Genomic DNA, 20406 nt, shown 5'->3' on the forward strand with positions numbered 1-20406 from the left:
CGAGAGTAGCAGGGTGCAGGCCTGTGAATGTGCATATTCTGAAGGATCTGGGAACGAATGCACCAGAACTAGGAATGTCCCAGCGTTTACAGACCCAAGCTTTATTTTAAACACTGCCTGGGTCTGACAACAGATAACATTTCAAACAAAATGTTCAAAGTCAAACCTTCACATTTTTAAATATTAAAAACCCACACCTTCATGCACATGGCTACATTTTTCTCCCATTGCACAAACTTTCCCTCCTCTAAGGACTGTTAACAACTTCTTTTATGGTCTTTGAAAAATTTAGCAGTGTAATCCTAATAATACCATGAAATAGTAATCTTCTAAATTTGGGACCACTGGAAGAGGAGGAGAAAGGGGAGGAGGTGGAAGGGATGAAGGCTGAGGGGCGAGGCCAGGAGGTGGACTTACCACGGGGCTGGCCCGCGCCGAGCTGGCCCTGGAGGAGGCGCGGGAGCCGGAGTTGAGGTGGCCGCTGCACTCCGAGGGCTGCCACACAGCCGCCGCCAGGACGCGCAGCCAGAAACAAAGGAACAGGGTCAGCAAAGAAGCAACGAGAACAGAGGCCAACCGACAAGTTAGCTGTGGAGGTTAGCCACACGCACGCAGGAGGAAAAGAGAGGTTAGGCAGAGAGCAAACGTACACTCAAACAAGTGCCACCAAGAAGAAAAATAAATTACTCACATTATCAAAGGAATACAGAATTCTCGGAGTTAGCAAGAAGAAAATAACACACAGCGTCTGTTCAACTTGGATGTGCAGTCACCCTCGTTTAGACACAGAGAGCCACCCCACGCGGGTGGCAATAACTGTTTTGAGCACCCAAGCCGCCTTGCAGTGCAGAAACCAAACGTCAGGCCATGGTGCCTGGTGCCTGAGCACTGGGAAGTTCTGCTTCTCTGCCTTTCCAGGCACAAACCAAATAAGATTTAGGGTTAATACAAATTGGGTATGGCTTTTTTAAAGTGCCAGATTCCCTTCCACCTGGGTGCCCGTCTGTGCGCACCTGCCTACCCAGCTCCCTGAGCTTTCTCGCTTCTGGTGGAGGAAGACACTGCAACTAAATTCCCTCGCAGCTCTGCCCGCCCAACTTTGACTTGTGCTCGTGTTTGCTCCAGTCTTTAGACATATTTGCATGTTATTAAAGAAAATTCTTATTTTCCTCCGAGCAAGACATGGTGGTGGGGGCAGGATTTGGACACTTTCGGATCACAAGCACCGAGCACATCCTGACCCTCCTGAGGAGCATCTGGGAGAGGGACCCATGCAGCACCGTGCACTGCTGACGGGAGGGCTCCACCCCGTCCCTGGATGCCCCGGCCCGTGCCAGGCGCTGCCCACCCCCTCCGTGGACGTCAGGGCCTGTGCTGACCTGCAGGCTTTACCCTTACGCAAATTATAAGGAGCCCCGGATCTTCAGGGGCACTCAGGGTCTCATCTCAAACACCAGCTCTTAGTGTCTCTGTCTCCCCGCCAGCGTGGATCTCCTGTGACCACATAATACTCACACATTCAAGAAATACTTGTTGAATGAATGAGTGATTTCAACTTTAGACTATAAATAACCATCACATGTTAATTAAAAGCAGTAAGTGTTTCACGGGGCTGTGGTCAGGATGGGCAGGTTCTCCGGACCACTCCTATCTACGCCCATTCCCAACTCGGTAAATATTTACTATACACCCAACTCCGGTGCGAGACGTTGTTCCAGATGCACGGGTGACACTGCTGTGTGCACTCCACATGTATGACATCACTGCCACACATGGCACAGGCAAGAAATTTACCAGTGTTGCCAGCCTCATTTTTTAGCTTTATTCTTCAAAAGAGGAAAACATGGCAGCGCTTTAAGGTAGAAGAATTTCCCCTGAGGGTTTACTGATACGGAGAGAGAAGAACTTCATCCGTAGACAAATCCTGCTACATTCTGTGTCTCTCACGCCCTGGTCGATGGTGTAAGGATACGGCAGACTGTTGACAATAGAGCTTACTGCCAAACCCAGTTTCCCTAATCAAACCAGCTGTCAGACCAGCCAACCTGACTTGACCATGCAGGAAAGAATAAGGTAAAAGTCTCTGTCACTGAGGTCCAAGTGCTGCCTTACGTGTGCAAGTCGTGTGGCTAAGGCAGGGCTAATGTAAGTCAGAAAGCTCTGAGTTTGAACCACAGCTCCATCTCCTGTTGGCCACATGATCAGAGATAAGTCACCTGGTCTGTCATCTGTGACATGGAAGTAAGGACACAGGCCACACGGAAGTGCTGGGTTTAAGAAAGAGAATGCATGTTGGGTTTTTTTCTCTACTTTCACTTTCTGCAAGAAACGCCTTCCCTGGCTCCTGGATCAGATGACACCACCAGTGACAACTACATCCCAGTGTGTCAAACGACTAAGAAGGTCACTTCACACAGCCGTTAGTCCTTCCTCAGGGGTTGCCAGGGGGCAATTCCTGGTCTTCCAGGGGCAGGGGCAAGTCCCCCAAAGTGGGACCAGGACTGTCCATGCAGGCTTGGGGTCAGCCTGGACCCTGAGGTCACAGCAACTGGGGCCGGTGGTGCCTCAGGCCCACGGGCCAGGTCCTTGCTGGACTCTGTCCTGGGCTAAAGGACAAGATACCTGAGCCACAGCCTGCCCATAAGCTAGACGAAAACTAGGGAGGCTTTCTCCCAAGGCACACCCCGAAATGTAAGAAACTGAGTATGCACTTGGAGGGGAACCGTGAGGGTTCAGGGAAAAGACGGGCAAGGTCAGGAGCTCTGAAACCTCTAGGTCCCTTTCTTCTTACTCATGATGCTAAGTTTTTGCCAACAGCAGAGCTTACCAGTCCTATATTAGGCCTTTGTGCTGCCAGGATGAGATGACCTTTCATTTCCTTAATTCTGCTAAAGCCATCACTCCCGGGCAATTCCCAAGGGAGGCTGGAAGCACAGGAATCGCGCTGCTCACAAAGAGCAACGAGGGCCAAGGATCTAAGGGCTGGTGACTCTAGAAGTTCGCCTCAAAGGTGACATGGTAGTATTAACAGAGCACATATGAGCCCTCCATCCTGCCAGACCCTAGAAATTCTACTTACGCCACCAGGAGACCACCTAGTGCTTGGGAAAAATTATCTTAAAGAATTAGTATGCTCCCTCTTTTCTGATAAAAGAAGATCATTCCGTTGCACTTTGTCCATCATACCATAGGCAGGGCTATCTCGGCCTGTAGGCACAGCTGATGAGCTTTCTAGCTGCCTACAAACATGTTCAAGAACTGGGGACAATATTTAGTATAGTGGGCTCTACTACATTAAACAATTTCTGCATTGTAAAAATTGATATTCAATTATATGTCAACAAAAACTAGTGCTATGTCAACTGAGTATTATATTAATATTCATAAAAATTACATTTTAAAGAAACTGTAGGTTAGATTGGCTTACCTCCTAAGAATTCATGAGTATCCATGATGGTTGGACAAACAGCAAAGTAAATCACAAAAATGGACTTACGCAATTAATTAGGTAGCCAATTAATTTCAAAAGCAAAATTATAAAAGCATTTCAAGTACTTCTTAGTCCACCACTATATTTCAGGCAGGGCTGGAACGCATTGGTAGAGGATTGGGGAGGAGCCTCCGGGCACGGGTGCAGCTAGCGCTGCGGAGCACGAACCGGGACTGACCGTGCCAGTTCCACTGGCCCTCAGGACAGGCACGTTCACCTCCTCACTGCCATAGACTCTCTCACGTTTCTATTTTATTACTTTGCTCATTCATTCATTCATTTGCAAATACCCATTGTACCCACTTTATTCTGAGAGCTGAGCCTATCACTTCAAATCCTTTGAAGAGGTGAAAAGACAAAAATATTTTTAAAAGGAAATTAAATATCTGTAATATTTCAAGTCTTTAAATTTGTTCATCTTCCTCCATTATTCAGAAATGAAAACAATTCGTGGCCTGCCAAATTCCTTTTTTTCTCCTGTTATTATTTTAAGAGCACTCCGCTGCTTGTTAGCACGGTCAGCGTGTTAGAAGGGAAGACAGCAGAGGGAACTCGATTCAGGTTAGTCTCCCTTTGACCTCAGCGATGAGTGGAGACATTAACAACCAGAGGTTTCACGAATCATGTTATCCACGACATTTATGACAACAGAAAATGGAGACGAGACAGTATTTCCTCCCTGGGACATGAATCATCTCCCACACCTGGACCCCACCCTGCGAGCACCCCAGGGCCATGCGGGACGGGGGAAAGCGGGACGCAGAAAGCGCCTTACAGCCCGGGAACCGCCGGCCCTGCTCCACGGGGCCCCGCCAAGGCTGCTCTCATCGAACACGGACGCCTGTGACCAAAACAGACTGTCAGGACGGGCACCTTCCTTTCTCCAAGAGTGCCCAGAAAACACTGAAAACATAAGCTAAGGAAAATCAACACGTGCCAGGAGCCTGTCCTGAAAACCACCATGCAGGGCAGGCTGGAAGCCAACTTTTCCAGCTTTTCTCCAAAGAGCCGTGGAGCACACGGAACGTGCAAAAATCAAACGAGAGAGAAGTTTTAGCTGCTGTCAACCTGTGTGCCATTCAATCTCTATTATTCTGAAAAACATTCCATGCTAAGTTAAAACTTGTTAATCCAGATTCCAAATGAACATACAATTCAAACATCCTAAATTTTGTCACGGCACCCTCATACATGACGTTTGAAAAACTAATCTCAAGTGAAGTGACTTTGAAATAAAGTATTAAACTATGTTAATAGTAGTTTTAATGATAAATATTTTATAACTCTTTAAAAGTTGCTTAGTAGAAAACACTATTTGGTTAGCTTGAAAATATGTAATTAATCACCGCGGATAAACAGGAGCTTACAGTACGGAAGTGGCGACGTCAAACTTTGCCCAGTTTAAAGGAACTTAAATTTTCCCCATTTTCCCCTGAGGACACACTGGTTTGCTCAGCCATTGATATAGCTAATTTCTAAGTATACAATCTGGTGGAAATTTAGAAAGTTCTGACAATACAGTATGGCTACTTTGAATATTTAGTTTGGTTCCTACATAGCGTAAGTACCCGTATTCAGAACACGGAATTTGCAAAGAAATACAGTGACATGGATGAGCCTCTGTCCTGGTTACCAACACATTAAAGAGCCAGCTTGCTTTCTGCTAACAGGTAAAGCAAACCTTGCCCGGGTTCCATTCCTAACAATCCTATCCTGGAGGCCGGGGCAGCGTGACAGCTTTATCAGCCCTCCAGAGAGATAAAACCCGGATCTGGGCAAAGGGACCGACAGGCGCCACCAACAGGTGTAAGCTCCGAGCAAAGGTGCGGTCCCGCAGCGGGGCGGCGCGCATGCGCGGTGGGTGCTGGGTAGGGGGACGCACCCGGTAGCTCCCCGCAGGCCAGGCCGCGCGGTGCAGACGCGAGCGCTGCAGGACGGAAGCAAACGGCAGGTTTTAGACGCCTTGGAAAAACACCAGCAAATAGTAAGCAATGAGGCCACCACGGTGCTTTCGGTTACCATGACAGCCACGTCGCTGTGCAACAGTTAGAAGGCACCACGTTGTCAGGAAATCTGACAGATGCAAACCCACAACTTTACAAGAAAGGTAAATCTGAGATGATTTTTAACTTTGAAATAGTAAATGCCAGCATCTTTGAAATATGATTATTTCTAGTCATTTCTTTTCAGGCATTCCTGGACGAAAGGGCCGGGGAATGACACAGAATGGAAAGGTCAACACCACCTACAGCAGCAACAAAAGGGACAACTCAGAAGCCAAGGTTAACAAAGCACTTGGGGGTATTTAGTGCATAATTTCCACCTGTGAAGGGAGCGGCAGGGACAGTGTATTTACTCCTCTTGCAGGCTCCCAGTCACATCTAAGACAGGACAGGGAGCCGTGGGGCTGGCTTGGCGGTCGGCCTGGCACTCTGTGTGCCCTGCATGTCCCCTCCTTGCCAATGAGGAGCCAACGTGAGGACGTGTGTCAGTGAGGCAGTGCCCGTGAGGGGCTGTGCTGGAATTCAAAGGCGGCTCCCCAGTGTGCACAGACTCAGCCACGGAACAGAATCGTGACCGGTTTAAGGCCCCAGGCCCAGGGCACGGCCAGTGAGTCAGAGGTGGTGCGTGGCCGGGCGGTGAGTCCCTCAGCGACTCCAGTCTGCATGCGAGGGAGATGACAATTCAACCTCCAAAACATGACCTGTACTTGGACCTCTGACACGGCTTCCTCGTGTTAGAATAGGACGCGTCTACCTAAAGCTAAAACGGGGAGCACCTTGGGGCTGGAGCTGGACGCCGGCTTTATAAAAACAGGAAACAGAGCGGAGAGAGAGCCGGGGAAATAACACTGTTCTGCCCTCGTCACAAAGACGAAGGAGTCAGATTATGCACAAAAACCTTCCAAATTGCTTCCTGGACACATTTACAAGAGAAAAATATTTTTAATAAAACAAATGAAACCCTAAATGGGGAACAATTGCTGGAAAAGGAGGAGAGACCCAGGAGACCAATTATTTTGGACCTGAGTTTTTGAAAATACAGATTTAATAAAACCCTCCTTTCCTAAATTCCTTTCTTGTATATCAGGTCCTAAATATTTTAGATACTTTTGTTTAAAAGATTGAGAGAAGTTTTAGCAAACTAGTCAAGCCAATTATGAATAAAACACTTACTGAGCTCTGCTCTGTTGACTTCACATAGAAAAGGCTAAAGTATCCACTAAGCTTAATCAGCAATGAAAGGATGCACAGAAGGAAAGAGCAGGGGGGAAAGTGATGTGAAAAGGAGACAGACTCATTTTCCATTCGGGACACACAGGGCACAAGGCCACTACTAGGAAGCCCGAGGTTGGAGCAGCAGGGTTCCTGTAATCAGAGCAAACGGGCAGGCGGGAGGGACAGAAGCTCACACCCTCATGTCATTCAAAGGAACATCAGCACTGTCAAGTTCAGACACAATGACCTTTTACGACAAAAACAGTAAAGGGCATGCACTTATCGGGGAGGGGAAGAAAGATGATCAGAAGGAAATAGAGATGGTCCAGCCCGTTAACTGACGAAACTATTAGATGAGACCAAATCAGGATTTTTGAGTCTACACACAGAGAAACAGATTTTAACTGAGAGCAAGACCATGGAGGTTTTGAAAGTGTTTGTAATTACAGTTCTGATTTGTAAAGTTTTGTGGGAAAAACTCAAAACCAAGAATTTTCAGGGATATCACCTTCTGTTTGACGTAATAAAATACTTCGTCAGGGATGACCTCCTGCTTGGGCCCTAGGTTAGGCATTTACATAAGGAATACGTGTTCAGGATTCACAGAAGTTGTGATAAACTCAGCACAATTCTGAGACTGACAGCATAGGCAACATTTCTGGGGAACACTACTATATAAATTAATGGCTTCCCCCAATAAATGTTTTACTCAATTTAAAGGATCCTTGAAGGGCAAGGTAGTTGCTTCAGATTTCTTTGTTGACGTATTCTAATCATACGAGAACAGCCCAGTCTTTGAAGATGAAGTAGTTCCATGCAAGTCACTTGACAGCACCTTAAGGTAACTCTTCAAGGTCCCCTACCTTGTGCCTCTCGTTCCCATCCCTTGAACAGGCCACATCGAAATGACCTGAAGGAGAGGGAAGTGGAATTCTGGGGTGCACAGGGAGAAACTTTTACTATTTTACACAAATATTGGAACCTGTTGCAGTAGTTGGAGAGAATGCCCTGCGTAGATGTTGCTTGGTCAACCCTGCTGTGGGAGACGGCACAAGGGCCCCCCCCCCCTCGCCACGTGGGAGAAAGAGCCCGCGGCCCCCACTCGGTACCGCACTGTCATGTCCAGGGTTTGCTCTGACAGACCTAACACACTTGAAAAGTTATTCTGAAGAGTCGTAAGTACTACGTTTACACTGATAATTCTCCATGATTATATTTAAATAAAATTGAAGCTGGTGTGCTGTACAGGGACAGACAGGCACCTCCAGAGCATGATGACCAGGAGGATTGGGGGGGGTCGGTGAGTAAAATGAGACTTCAGGTAGCAGGATGATGGGGACTGTGGCCTCAGGGAAAGAGCTCTGATGTCCTTTATGTTTGAATGGGCCGGCTCTAAATTTGGCATTTAACCCTTTGGAGGTGGGTTATTTCTCTTAAATGAACTTATGAGTAAATACAAGCTGAACTTGGGTGAATAATTTGTATCTGAGCAGTAGACATCTATCACCATCTTCTATTTTAGAGCAAGTATCTCAGCTTGTCAAAATGAGGAGGAAATAAAGTTTTCTTAATGACTAAGTGCTCTTTGCAGTAGCACAATCTCCCCTTGAATTAAGAAGATAAACAAGCTCTTTTTCGAAGTGCGAAAACCCACCAATACCTTAGTGCTTATAGCTCATCTTATATCCAGTCAAAACTCACCACTGGGGGACAGGAAGGTCATCAACTTAGGCGAGGGACGGTGTATGAAGCATTACAGGGTCTGGGAGGCAGCAGGAGTTTGGAAAGTGGACAAGCCGCAGGGGTGTTGAGGGTGGTGAACGGGGCCTGTCGGAGGGGAGGAAGAGGGCCGGGGACCTGGAGTTAAAAGACTGTGGCGGGGGAGGAGGCAGAGCCCCTAGCAAGAAAGGAAGCCCTGAGGGGAACAGCACTGGGGTGTGGAGAGTAGGGGATGGAAGGGGGTCCAGCTAGTTCTTCTAGAAGCATTTTAACAAGGTCAAAGGGTACATGGTAGGGTGGGAGTAACGGAGACAGAAGAGGCACTGCGTGGATGTCTGACTTTTTCTGATTTTCCGATTTCAGAGGGGGAGCGGTTGTTGGGGTCAGACACTGCCCTGTACTCAGCCCTGAAGAGCTTCTTCCAGCAAGTTCTCAGGGTTCACGGCCTTTGCTCTGCTCCATGGTCTCCTTATTCTTAAAGAGCGCTACCTGGTTAGTTCCTATTTATTCTTCTTGGGCTTTTATTTTCCTATTTATTCTTTCAGGTTCAGTTCACATCCTTTGTTATGGCACTTTCTGGCAACATTAGTGTCTCCCTAGCATCCTGCCTACTCACCTGTTCATGGCCGCCCTAGTACCCGGTGCCGTGTTCTGTCTCTGTGAGAGCGACTGTCTCACCCGCTTATCTCTGTGACCCCAGCACCCATTCGGTTTCCTTCTTACCTAGACTAGTTCCCTCATTTTGCCGAGTGAATATGAACCTTAACTAGGACGAACAAGCCTTAGCTATTTTAGGGCTCTTAAATGACAGAAATTATATCTACCAAGATTGATGTGTGTTCTTAAAGTATGGGAGGGAATTCTATTGTGTAGACATCTGGATTTGGATTAGATTTGATGTTCATTCCAAGTCTGGTCCATCCCTGAGAAACAGAACAAAATCTGCATGGACCCTACAAAGTATTTATAATTCTGTTTTCAGAAACTCTGTAGGAAAGAACTCCTATGCATTCTTCTCATTCTTTTTTCCCTTTGATTGATTCCAATTAGGAAATAAACACAAAACACGTCCTTTCACTGTAGCCAGCTGAATACGACAGTTCGTACTCAAGCTGGCGTAGTCAAATGCAGGACACAGAAGTAAGTCTGCACGAAATAACTAATGTTAACCACTGCTCAAAAATTTACTTTAACAAAGTAATAATTCATAAAATAGACATTAAAAGAGAAAAGTAGAGCTGAATTCACACATACAAGATTGCATGCTACAAAACCTGTAGTTTCTGAAGACAGGATGTGAAAGATTTAAATGGAAACCAACCAACTTCTCCTCCCTGGATGATGACAAAGTAGAGAATCTGCCGTCACCGCTGTAGCTGGAATTCTGAGCACCAAAGAAGAAGACATTTTAATGGTGAACCCCTCCTTGCTACTCCAAGAGCACTGCCTGTCCCATTCAAAAGGCAACTATGAGCTAACACAACCAAGCCAATATTAGTACCCCAGGGATGTTGATTTATCTAGAATCGAGACAAGTGGTACAGCAGGAATTCTTAACAAATGGAGATTCTAAGCTGTATTTTATATTTCAGTGTCTAGATCTCGGCGATGCCGTGGGTTTATCTAACACTGCTTTTCATAATTTCACACCTCTAGTACTATTTGTAATTTACTTGCTAAATCTCATGCCAGATTGCCTATAACCTCCTAGTCTGAACTATCTTCACTGCATATCTCCTTAGGTAACTAAAATTCTGTTTATTGCAAAATATTTGATTTTCCTTCAGCCCAGCCCATGTGAGGGCGACAGCTCAGCCCTGAAGCTCCAGGAAGGCAGGTGGAGTCAGAGAGAGCCTGCTCCCACCTGTCCAGGTGAGAGCCATTATCCACAGAAGGAAACCACCCTGCAGACTGTCTTTACGGTGTCTTGAGGGCAGTCTTGAAAAATGTTGGAGTCAACCAGAGTCGTGGAGGGAGAGGCGCCATGTATGGAAGTTGCAAGAGGAGGCCCAAGATGGCAACCAAAAGGATCAGTTCTCCTGCTATGGAGACTCTGGGTTCCTGAGAGAGGAAACAGGTATTTCCAACTCTTACATAGGTCTTGTCCTTTTATTCCTTCCCACCAAAAGGTATTTCCTACATCTGCAGAATTTCTCATTCCCATCCAATCTTTCCTCCAAGCTCCTCCTCACACCGTTTCTGGAGTTTTCTGCTCTGGGATCTTCCCATACATGATGCTGCCTTAGATGTACGTTATTTTGTCTTCAATCATTATACTTTCTGATTATTTATTAAATCAATTTTATAGCCAATTACATTCAGCGGTGAACAGTTTTATAATCAGGTCCTTTTGTATTTGATTTATAAAGGCATTACTTAAATCTTAACCAAATCATAAAGTACACTTTTACTGTCTTTATGTGAAAACCAAAGATTAAAATATATGCATATATGTACAACACAGAGCCTGATGTCACCTTGTACTGCCACAAACATGTTGTCAACTACATGTTAGGGATATTCTAGAGAAGAATGTAATATTAGGTAGAAGTTGGAATAAAGAATTTCTAAAGTAACCTAACTCTAACCCATGATTTTTTGTGATCAATTATGGTAATGCATTTAGGAAAGTTGCAAACTAGCCAATAAAATTCCAATGAGCAGTTGAGAGGCCATCAGAAAATACTGCAGTTCTTGTCGTATAACGCTAGTGCTAAACAGTCTGCAGGAATGCTGAGCACGGTTAGCAAAACTGTCAACAGCCAGCATGCACAGAATGGTGAACGTTCCAACCTCTGGAATGGTGTATCACCTTAAAGAAAGGTATAGCAGAGCTGGGGAAAGTTAAAGGACGTCAAGGTAAAAAGCAACACCAGTAGGAGGACCTAGCCCTTAAGTTTGTTTTTCTTAAAGTCTGGAATGAGAAGAGCTTCGGCAAAATATAATGAAAGCGTATGCAATCCTGATGGGAATGAGAAAGTACAAACCTGATCAGCCAGTTTTAGGAAGCTAAGACTGGGCTGGGGCAGAAGGGAGGTGGGGGGGTGTCACCCATTAGAAGCATAAAAATACAATTTAAGTATATATATATATAATATCTTAATATAAAATAATTCAGATCAGTTAAAAGAAATACTACTTTACACAATTAGTAAAATGTATTACTAAAAGAAAAAAATGAAGCAGTAAGAACAGGAAGATTTTAGATCATTTAACGTAGACTGGACCTGTACCAGATCAAGAAGCTTAATTAAAATGTTCCAGTTTAACCTTTTAAAATCCCCAATGACCTCCTTCTTAATAAATCCAAAGGCCTCTGACGCCCTGCCCCTGGCGCGGTTCTCTCTCTCTCTCTCTCTCTCTCTCTCTCTCTCTCTCTCTCTCTCTCTCTCTCTCCCTCTCTCTGGAGCAGTGCTCTGCACTTCCACCTCTCCTCCGGCCCCTCTCCTGCCCACCACCCCTCGGCTGTGAGCCTTCCAAGCAGGAGTGTTCAGTTCTCTTCGGTTTCCTCTCCAGGAAAACACAGACTGTTGTGTATGTGTCTTTAAGACAAACATTCAATGAGATTACAAATGAGAGATGTGAAGAACTGTGAAAATGCTGGAGTTAGTATTTCTGAAAGCTGGACATACTTAATATACACATTATACGCAGACACCTAGGGCAATAAAATAATGACAGCTCATCTTTAATTTTAGATCTGTTTAAACTTAGAGATTCTTATCAATATCTCTTACACTAACGCTCAGAATGTCAGATTAACATTCTAAGAATGTTTGAACACTAACATTCTGAGAACGTTTACTAGCTGAAAAACATTATCTTCCATTCTATCACATGCTGGGGAAAAAAAAGACAGCCCTATCGTAGCATTAAAAAAAAGCAAAGAAGCTAAACTTAGCAATATGGTTTACAAGCTTTAAAGCAACCTGTCTGAATTTCGTGCCATGCAAATTTACTATACTAACCCTGCTAGATCTTCTATGTAGGGACTGTGGTTCATGTAATTCTCCATCATAACCATTTGTCTGTTTCAACGAAGAAAAGAGAATAAGGGACATCAGTACACATGAAGACACAGGCACAAATCAGCAAGGGGTGAGCCGAGTATGAAGGGAGCTTTCTTAGGGAGCACGTGAATGACAAGCTCGGGACAGTACAAACCCCAGCCGCCCCCAGACTGCCCCAGGCCTCCCCTCCCCTCCACACAACTCAGAGAAAACAGCACAGTCAGTAGGCTTTGTGTCACATGTCACTCTGGGTCTTAAGGTAGCGCCCAGTCCCTCCCGTGGGGTGGACACGTGGGCCTGGGGCAGCTGCTGTCCCCGGCAGCTTTCTCCTTTCCTGTTCTATGATGGTGCTGGGGACATTTCACTTCTGCGAAGGCCGCATACCATACCAGCCCTGTGGGGAGTGACCCAGCCTGAATCCAGGCGTTTTCAGTTCCTGGTTCAGGATAAGTCCTCGAAAATCATGGCCCATCGTGAAGCTATATTCAGAAGATTCAGAACTAGTTTCTATTCAATCTATAAATGCAAAAGTTCATCATGGAAATAAGGTTCATCGTGGGGTAGGTACTCTATAGTGGGTTTTCATTCATCCAGTCTTCCTATTTTGTTTTTCAAAATGAAATCCAAGGACATATTTAAATGATTTCATAGTTTGTCCTCCAGAATGAAGAACAATTATGTTCAGTCTACCTTCCCTCTCTTCTCAGTTCTTGGCCCAAGGTCCCCTAACCCCAAGCATGGGCTTTCTAAAAGTGCTCTAATTAATCTACAAGGAAATTTCTGCTGATTCAAGCAAGGCAAGAGCTGTCAAGCATTGGAGACAAAACCATCTCCCGAGACAGAAAAAGGAGAAGCAGTCTACATAACTGGTAAAAATGGAAGGACATGGCATTAGGCCATGGACTTGTGTCCAAATTCCAAACAGATGCCCTGTCATGTGACCTTAAGCAAGTTATTTAACTCCCTTGAACCTTCACTTCCTCTGCAGTAAAAATGTGCGTAATAACATACACTTTACAAGGCCACTGTGAGGATTAAATGCAATGAAAATGAGTATTGCGAGCACTCAGAACAGTGCTCTCGTGCAGCATGTGCCGACTGGACAGCTCCGTGAACACACGTGGAGGGCACCCAGCACGCAGGAGCTACGGGACACCGTTTCTTGTTGGGGGTGACGCTTAGCACATATTTGGCAGCCATGACATTAACACAGAATAAATAACTGAATTTCCAGACAGATTATAAATCCAGTTTCACGAAACCTTGACTATAAAACTACGTATTTACCTTTGCTACAACTCAAAAAAATCAATGAATTTGAAGTTTTGAAACAAAATGTAGAAATCCTTGCACATTAGAGAACTCTATGAGTGACATGAAAACATTTCTGAAATAAATTTTATAGTAAAAACCTTTGGAGATTCGCAGGAGATTTACTGAGCCTAATTTCCATTCATGTCTTCACCGACAAGATGATTTGACATGAAAATGCATGTCAAGGACTTGTATGTTTCAGACCTCACCCTTATTCCCTGGTTATCTCTTTAGAAACTAGTTTCTGGAAAAACAATTAATATAATAAGGAAGGCTAACATCTGAATTTTAGATGACTTTTCCTTTACTAATAAACGAGGAAGAAAACTGTATTACATAAATAAGCCCTCTGGTTTTCACTGTTGCTTATAAAATGCAGACTGCTTTGGAGGAATTCTTCCTCTTGGTCTTTCCATCCTCTAACTCAGCCTGCAGCGAGAGCTGGGGGGGCGAATGCACCCCCTCATTCGCCACCATTTCTCTTCTAGCCTTCCATGAAAATGCAGGAAAAGCTCCTGCTTTGCAGGCTTTGTGGAACATCCACCCAGGTCTGTGGAAATGGGATTCTGTCATAGGGAATATATTCCCAGACTGTGTTCCTAGAATGTATCTCGTTGACTATGTCTCCAGAGTGAAAAGTACTTTGACCTTCTTAAAGAACACCACCAACTTTCTCCTCTTAATTGTGTTTTCACACGTTGTATTTAGATGGGCGGGGCGTTTCTAGGTGGCATAATGGAAGGAGAGATAAGGAGAGATGACAATTAACCATAATAACATTTGAATAAGAAGTCCATAGATAGCATATTAACTTCATGTTTACCCAGCTTTGCTCTATAGAATTCTTTTTACAACACCGTACCGTGTGGCTTTACATGGTACACCTGCTTGTTCACTTTAATGGTTCTACGCTACCAGGCTGTTTCGGGGGACAGTCTGCAGACCACTTGCATCAGTGGTCACCTGGTATGCTTCCTTATTTTTTTTTTAAGAGACAAAGTCTCACTCTGTCGACCAGGCTGCAGTGCAGCGGCACAATCACAGCTCACTGTGACCTCAGACTCCTGGGCTCAAGCGATGCTCCCGCCTCACCTGGCATGCTTCTTAGGAGCACGGGCCCTCACCTAGGAAAGCAGAATACCTAGAGGTAGGGCCCAGGAGTAGGCACTTTAACAAGCTCTCCAGGTGAATCTTACACACGTTAACATTGACAAACACTGCTAGAGGAGAGAACAAAATAAAGAGGACGTTCATAAATTTGCATTTTCTAATTTAGGATAAGATACAAGAGCAAATGCCTTATCAAAACCAGTTATTCTAATGGTAACTTGTGATTAGTCCGAATGCTAATGCGAATGACCACCATGCAGTGTCACCAAGGCATTGGTGAACTTCCCACGTGACCATGCAAAAGTCAACTGTCCACTTTTTAAATTAATGTTAATGTCTATTTTTCTACAGGAGTCAAAAGACAGAGCACATTTAAAGGGCATTAGAGATGGGAAAAAATACAAGAAGGGCAAAAATCAAAACTCTTGAGTGCAATACCTGATGCATTCAATTTAATTTTTAAAAAGAATGAGACTGAAAATAAAAACAAAACTCAAAATGTGTTCCTAACCATTGCTAACATATACATCAGGGACTGGCCCTTAAATAAAATTTACTTTGAGCTTAAAACAAAAACAGTAATAATCTAGAGACACACGGCTAACACATTTAATTCCCTAAAGAACAGGGAAGTTGCTTGAGTTACAGTGTCACAGAAATGCTGTCATCTACCAGGGCAATTGCGGAAGTGCTCCGTGGATAAGTAACGCATTCTGTGAAGGGCACTCTCTGAATCTGATTACACATCTTTGTACTTTGCACTGCCTGCGGCAAATCTAAACCCAGCCAGGCAGTCTGAGTGGCTTAGCAGGAGGCTGGGCTGCAGGGGCGGCCCTCAGCCTCGCTCAGCCTCCGCTCTCTCTGCCAAGCGCAGAGCAGCGGCCCCACGGCAGTCTCAGAGCACCAGATACGCTATGCAGACATACGGTCCTATTTACTAAAAAAGAATTTGCTGAATAATTTTGAAATGCAATGGAATAAATGAAATGCAAAATGCTTTTACGTAAAGTCCCTAATGTGAAGCAGCGTCTAATCTGCTCTAATAACTTCAGCACCAAATCACTTTAATACTGAGCTGTGCTTTCAATGATGACAAATTTTTCTGCTTTCAGGTGCAAATTTTACAAGTTTTCAGGAAGCGTTAAGGCATGGCAACTCTCACAGACAGGATATACGAATAGTAATTCTGAATTTAAATCTAAACCCTCTGTTTTTCTTACTGGAACTGGGGTCTTTCCTCAAAAAGTACTTTCTGGCAAAAGAGCCAGATCATGCATTTAATTTGAATGGACACAGATTAGAAAATAATGGGTTTTCCATTAGGTAAAATGACGTTACATTTAATTTTTTGAAGGAAATATAGAGGCATCAGGAATTCTTGATCTGAGTTCTTTGAAAGCAGACACTATCTTTTTCATCCTGGTATGCACAGCTGCTAAACAAGGTGTGGCAGACAGCTGGTGCTCACACACCATCTGGCGAGGGAGCATTCATGCACCGGTGCCCGGGCTCCAGAGCCTGTCTGGGAAGACAGGGCTGCACCCAGGAGGCCCTGGCAGGAAGACCAGGGGGTGCACTCCAGAGGGCGCAACTGCCCTCCCAGCATCACGGCCCCCAGGCAAAGACTGGCAGACAGACACAGAGGTACTTGGGTTTTTAGAAAAGCACTCATGAAATCAGAGGAAACGCCACAGGTCATTATCAGTCACACCACACACTTAAGGTCACACGGCAAAGTTTATCTGACCAGCTCACCCAGGCGTAGGGACCCCCATACTCCAAGTCGGGCTTCGACTGTCAGAAGAAGGATGGAAAAGGAAAACAACAGAAAAGAGAGTTGCCAAAAATAAATTAAAAAGCTAAATAAAACAGAAAAACAAGCAATCTTCAAAATCTTAACAAAAGGCACTTTTCCATAATTTTTAGGATCTCATGTCTGTTTACAAAAACAGTTACATTAGAATGACAGCTACCATAAAATCTAATCATATTAACCAAAATCTTCATGGCAAAGGTTCCTGTAATTCGTGAAATCTGAAACAGTATGAGAAAGCTTACTTCCTCCTCTGCATCTTACATTCTAATTCTGTTAGGCAAAAGAGTAACAGATGCATCACTGTCAATTTTTAAATAAGGAAAATTTAAAAACTTATAATATCCAAAATCTAGATTTTCTGAGCAGACCATCCACATAAACACCAAGAAAATAAAATCCCCCTCCACCACCTTTTTTAGGGTTTATCATCACTGAATGAAGAAGGCCTGTGCTTTGAAAGTGAAGAAATAAAAAATATGATCATACATCAGAACTTCACAAAATACAGATTTCAGAATATTAAAATACATGACAGCAGAACAAACTGACCATGCACAGAGACGGAGCAAGATGCAATTCCTTGCAGCAGGGTCGGGTGCCTTGCTCGGTGGCAGCGAGCGGCACAGGACAGGGACGGGCAACCCAGCACAGGGAGGACACACAGCCGCAGGCGCCTGCGCAGCGGCACTGGCCTTGTCACCGGCCTTGTCACCGAGAGCCGTGACCCTGAGCAGGCCTCTTAACTGCTCTGGGCTTGTTCTGCACCTATAACAATTAGGAGGTTTGACTCTCATCTCCAGAGTTCAAGTTCTCAAGTTTGGTGGTTTTTAAAGAGAGTCTATTTCTTTCGAGCAAGTAAATCATGAGAGTCGTGTGGCAAACTACCTAGCTGAAAATAAAAATGCCTCCTACTTTCTCCTCCTCTTATTTAGCATCCTAACTGTGGACTTCCTACATGGAATTTCCTACCTTAAACCAAATATACTTGATGTCCTGGAAAAGAATGGTGTCCAACAAAGAAATTAAACTCATTTCTGGTTAAAATCATTGAAAGTGAGAGATGAATGCTGGCATAACCCCAACATACTCGCTAATGTTGCAATAAACTCTTTGGGGCCAGGAAACTCCAAAGAATCTTAAGAAAGTGAACATTCTTTTCCCAGAAAACCATAAGTGCACACAGTTTCAGGAGGATCATAGCTCTGAAGATGATACTTTTTGATAGAGAGTTTTGGATTCTGTCTCAATCTCTCTCTTCCTGTTCTCTCTTGAAACCATATTCATCAACATTTCCATCAAAAGTTCTCATCAATGTCACTAATGTCCCTCACCTGGCCACCCCCCGCCCCATCCCTGAAACGGTGTCTTCATCACTTGGTTTCAAGGACTCAACCTTCTCCTGGGCCTGCTCAGCAGCTGTAATGTCTGTGCCTTGTCTACAGATTTTGTAAACTGAGCTTTGCGTTTATTATACTTTGGTTACATAAATCTTCCTCCTCTAGAATGAGTGGTGTCAGAGGCCCCGTGAGGAAGGTACAACGGTACCATGGAGGTTACGCCGCCTCAGGAGCAAGTTCCAAATAGCACGGTGGCACGTTAATCGGCTTCACCTTTGAATGGTAACTTTCTGGCAAAATCACTATGGATCTGCTGTTGGCACTGCAAGGACAGTGACCACAACAGAGTTGTTTTAACAGCACAATGACAACGTATCGCCTTATCGTGTTATCATTATAAATAGCCAAGTTAGACACAAACTTAGTGCTTATACAGAAGTCAAGGAGTGATTACGATTTAATCATCACAACAATGAAAAACAGGCCTCCAGCTCTGTACAGCCCCTAAGAAAAACGGAGTGGCAGCTTGGAGACCATTCGTCACTCCTGCTACCCTCCCAGCAACGCGGACGCGACTGTGGTAATGAAGGTTCTGGTGGTTTTGATGTGGACCAATATGGAAAAATGATGACTTCCACTCTCGGGAGAAAGAAACAACCAAAGTGCCTACAGTGTATTAATGATCCACCCGCAACAGCAAAGGAACATTGCCCTCTGATTAGGCTTTAAACAGGCATCCTGTCGGTTAGATACTGACTATCGGACTGCAGGGATGACGGATGAGAAGTCTGAAAGCGGGGATGGGGGCAAAGCACTCGGGCCACACACTGCGCCATGCAGCTCAATCGGGTACTGACCCTCAGGCTTCCGCGACTACCCACTGACATGCGCTCGTCTTCATCAGAAGCCTATCAAAAGAAAGGATGAAAACAACCGTGAAGTGACAACATAACACACACAAACAAACCAACGTCCCAGTCACAGAGGGGTGTGGCCGGTCCGACACCATGGTAGTGGGTGGGCCAGCCGCCTCCGAAAATCTCAGCGGTCACAAGCCGAGGTCCTCGACAACATGGGCTACGTGCGCCTCTGTTGTCGTAGGACTATTTATGGATGATACGGATTTAAACTAAGTTCATTAAAGTGGTAGTATTTACGTACAGGTAAAAATACATGGCCTCAGTGTGTATTACTACGCAAATTATATATACACAACCAACGGCAAAACAAGTACTAAAACTGTCATAAATATATTAATACTTGCAGATTTCTCAAATACACTCTCCTTACCAAATTTAGGTCAACATGCTAATAGCTGAGTTCATAGTCTTTGTTTAAGTAATATCAGTATTAATTTCTTTCATAAACATTAAGAGATGATATTATTAAGAGATGATGTATATATTTCAGACACTAAAAGCACACATTAGACTTCGATCAGACTGCCTAGGTAAGCAACGAGCACAGTACTAACCGATGTGGTTCTTCGGGATCTACGAGAGTAGCGCTCACTGTCTTCCTACCGAAACAATGGAGGAAACAGTTTGAAAAGGTTAGAGACAGACAGACACAGCAGAGGTGCTTTACAAAAGCCTAGATAGTCCCATTGCAACATAATACAGCGTTTCTAACCTAAATGTCAAATAAACATGTGCCTTGTTTTCATTTAAAGGCTTTAATTAAACCACTGGAAAATTCTAAAAGGGGGAGGTTCTTAAGCACACAAATAATTGGCGTTCAAATAATTGGCGTATTTCATTTTGCTTTAAAAACAGAGTGTGTCGGGCCAGAACCTGGGTTTTAACTTTTCTTTTCTTTTCTTTTCTTTCTTTCTTTTATTTTTGAGATAGGGTCTCACTCTGTAGTATGGGCTAGAGTACAGTGGCACGATCATAACTCACTGCAACCTCAAACTCCTGGGCTCAAGCAATCCTCCTGCCTTAGCAAGTAGCTGGGACTAGAGGTGTGCACCACCACACCCGGCTAATTTTTTAGAGATGGGGTCTTACTATGTTGCCCAGGCTGGTCTTGAACTCCTGGCCTCAAGTAAGCCTCCCACCTTGGCCTCCCAAACTGCTAGGATTACAGGTGTGAGCTACCGTGCCTGGTCTGGATCTTAATTTTTTTCTTAACCTCTATAATCTGGTCCATTTAAATCAATCTACTCTTTCCTTTATGTTCACAACCTTACTCTCTTTCTCTGGGAATCAGAAGATAAATCATTTCCACAAAAGATCCAATAAAGATCACCCTATCTACTGTATTTTGTGGATTCCAAGGCACACACAGTTTTTCATGCTGGGACATCTCTGAAGGTGGGGTATATCTTATAATCGAAGTTGCTCACAATTATAATTAACATTTTTTTTCTTTCTCAGTGGTATGTAAAACA

At 44.4% G+C, this 20406-nt stretch overlaps 1 protein-coding gene across 13 annotated transcripts in view; it reads right to left on the minus strand.

The window, feature by feature from the left end:
* Positions 1–20406, minus strand: part of LRRFIP1 (LRR binding FLII interacting protein 1) — a 76903-nt gene that overhangs the window by 33111 nt on the left and 23386 nt on the right. For 7 of the 13 annotated variants that reach the window (XM_045558689.1, XM_045558690.1, XM_045558680.1 and 4 more), the window contains 7 exons: positions 19489–19533; positions 18872–18922; positions 16617–16655; positions 12396–12455; positions 9749–9811; positions 4266–4331; positions 418–495 (listed from right to left, as the gene is read on the minus strand). The exons of 4 other annotated variants lie outside the window; for them this stretch is intronic. In XM_045558689.1, coding sequence (XP_045414645.1) covers positions 418–495; positions 4266–4331; positions 9749–9811; positions 12396–12455; positions 16617–16655; positions 18872–18922; positions 19489–19533 — 402 coding nt within the window. Of the gene's footprint in view, positions 1–417; positions 496–4265; positions 4332–9748; positions 9812–12395; positions 12456–16616; positions 16656–17226; positions 18473–18871; positions 18923–19488; positions 19534–20406 lie in introns of those variants that run through there. 2 more of the 13 variants (XM_045558681.1, XM_045558685.1) reach the window with 2 other exon arrangements.

The sequence above is a fragment of the Lemur catta genome, chromosome 8, assembly GCF_020740605.2.
Source record: "Lemur catta isolate mLemCat1 chromosome 8, mLemCat1.pri, whole genome shotgun sequence".
Classification (NCBI taxonomy): Eukaryota; Metazoa; Chordata; class Mammalia; order Primates; family Lemuridae; genus Lemur; species Lemur catta.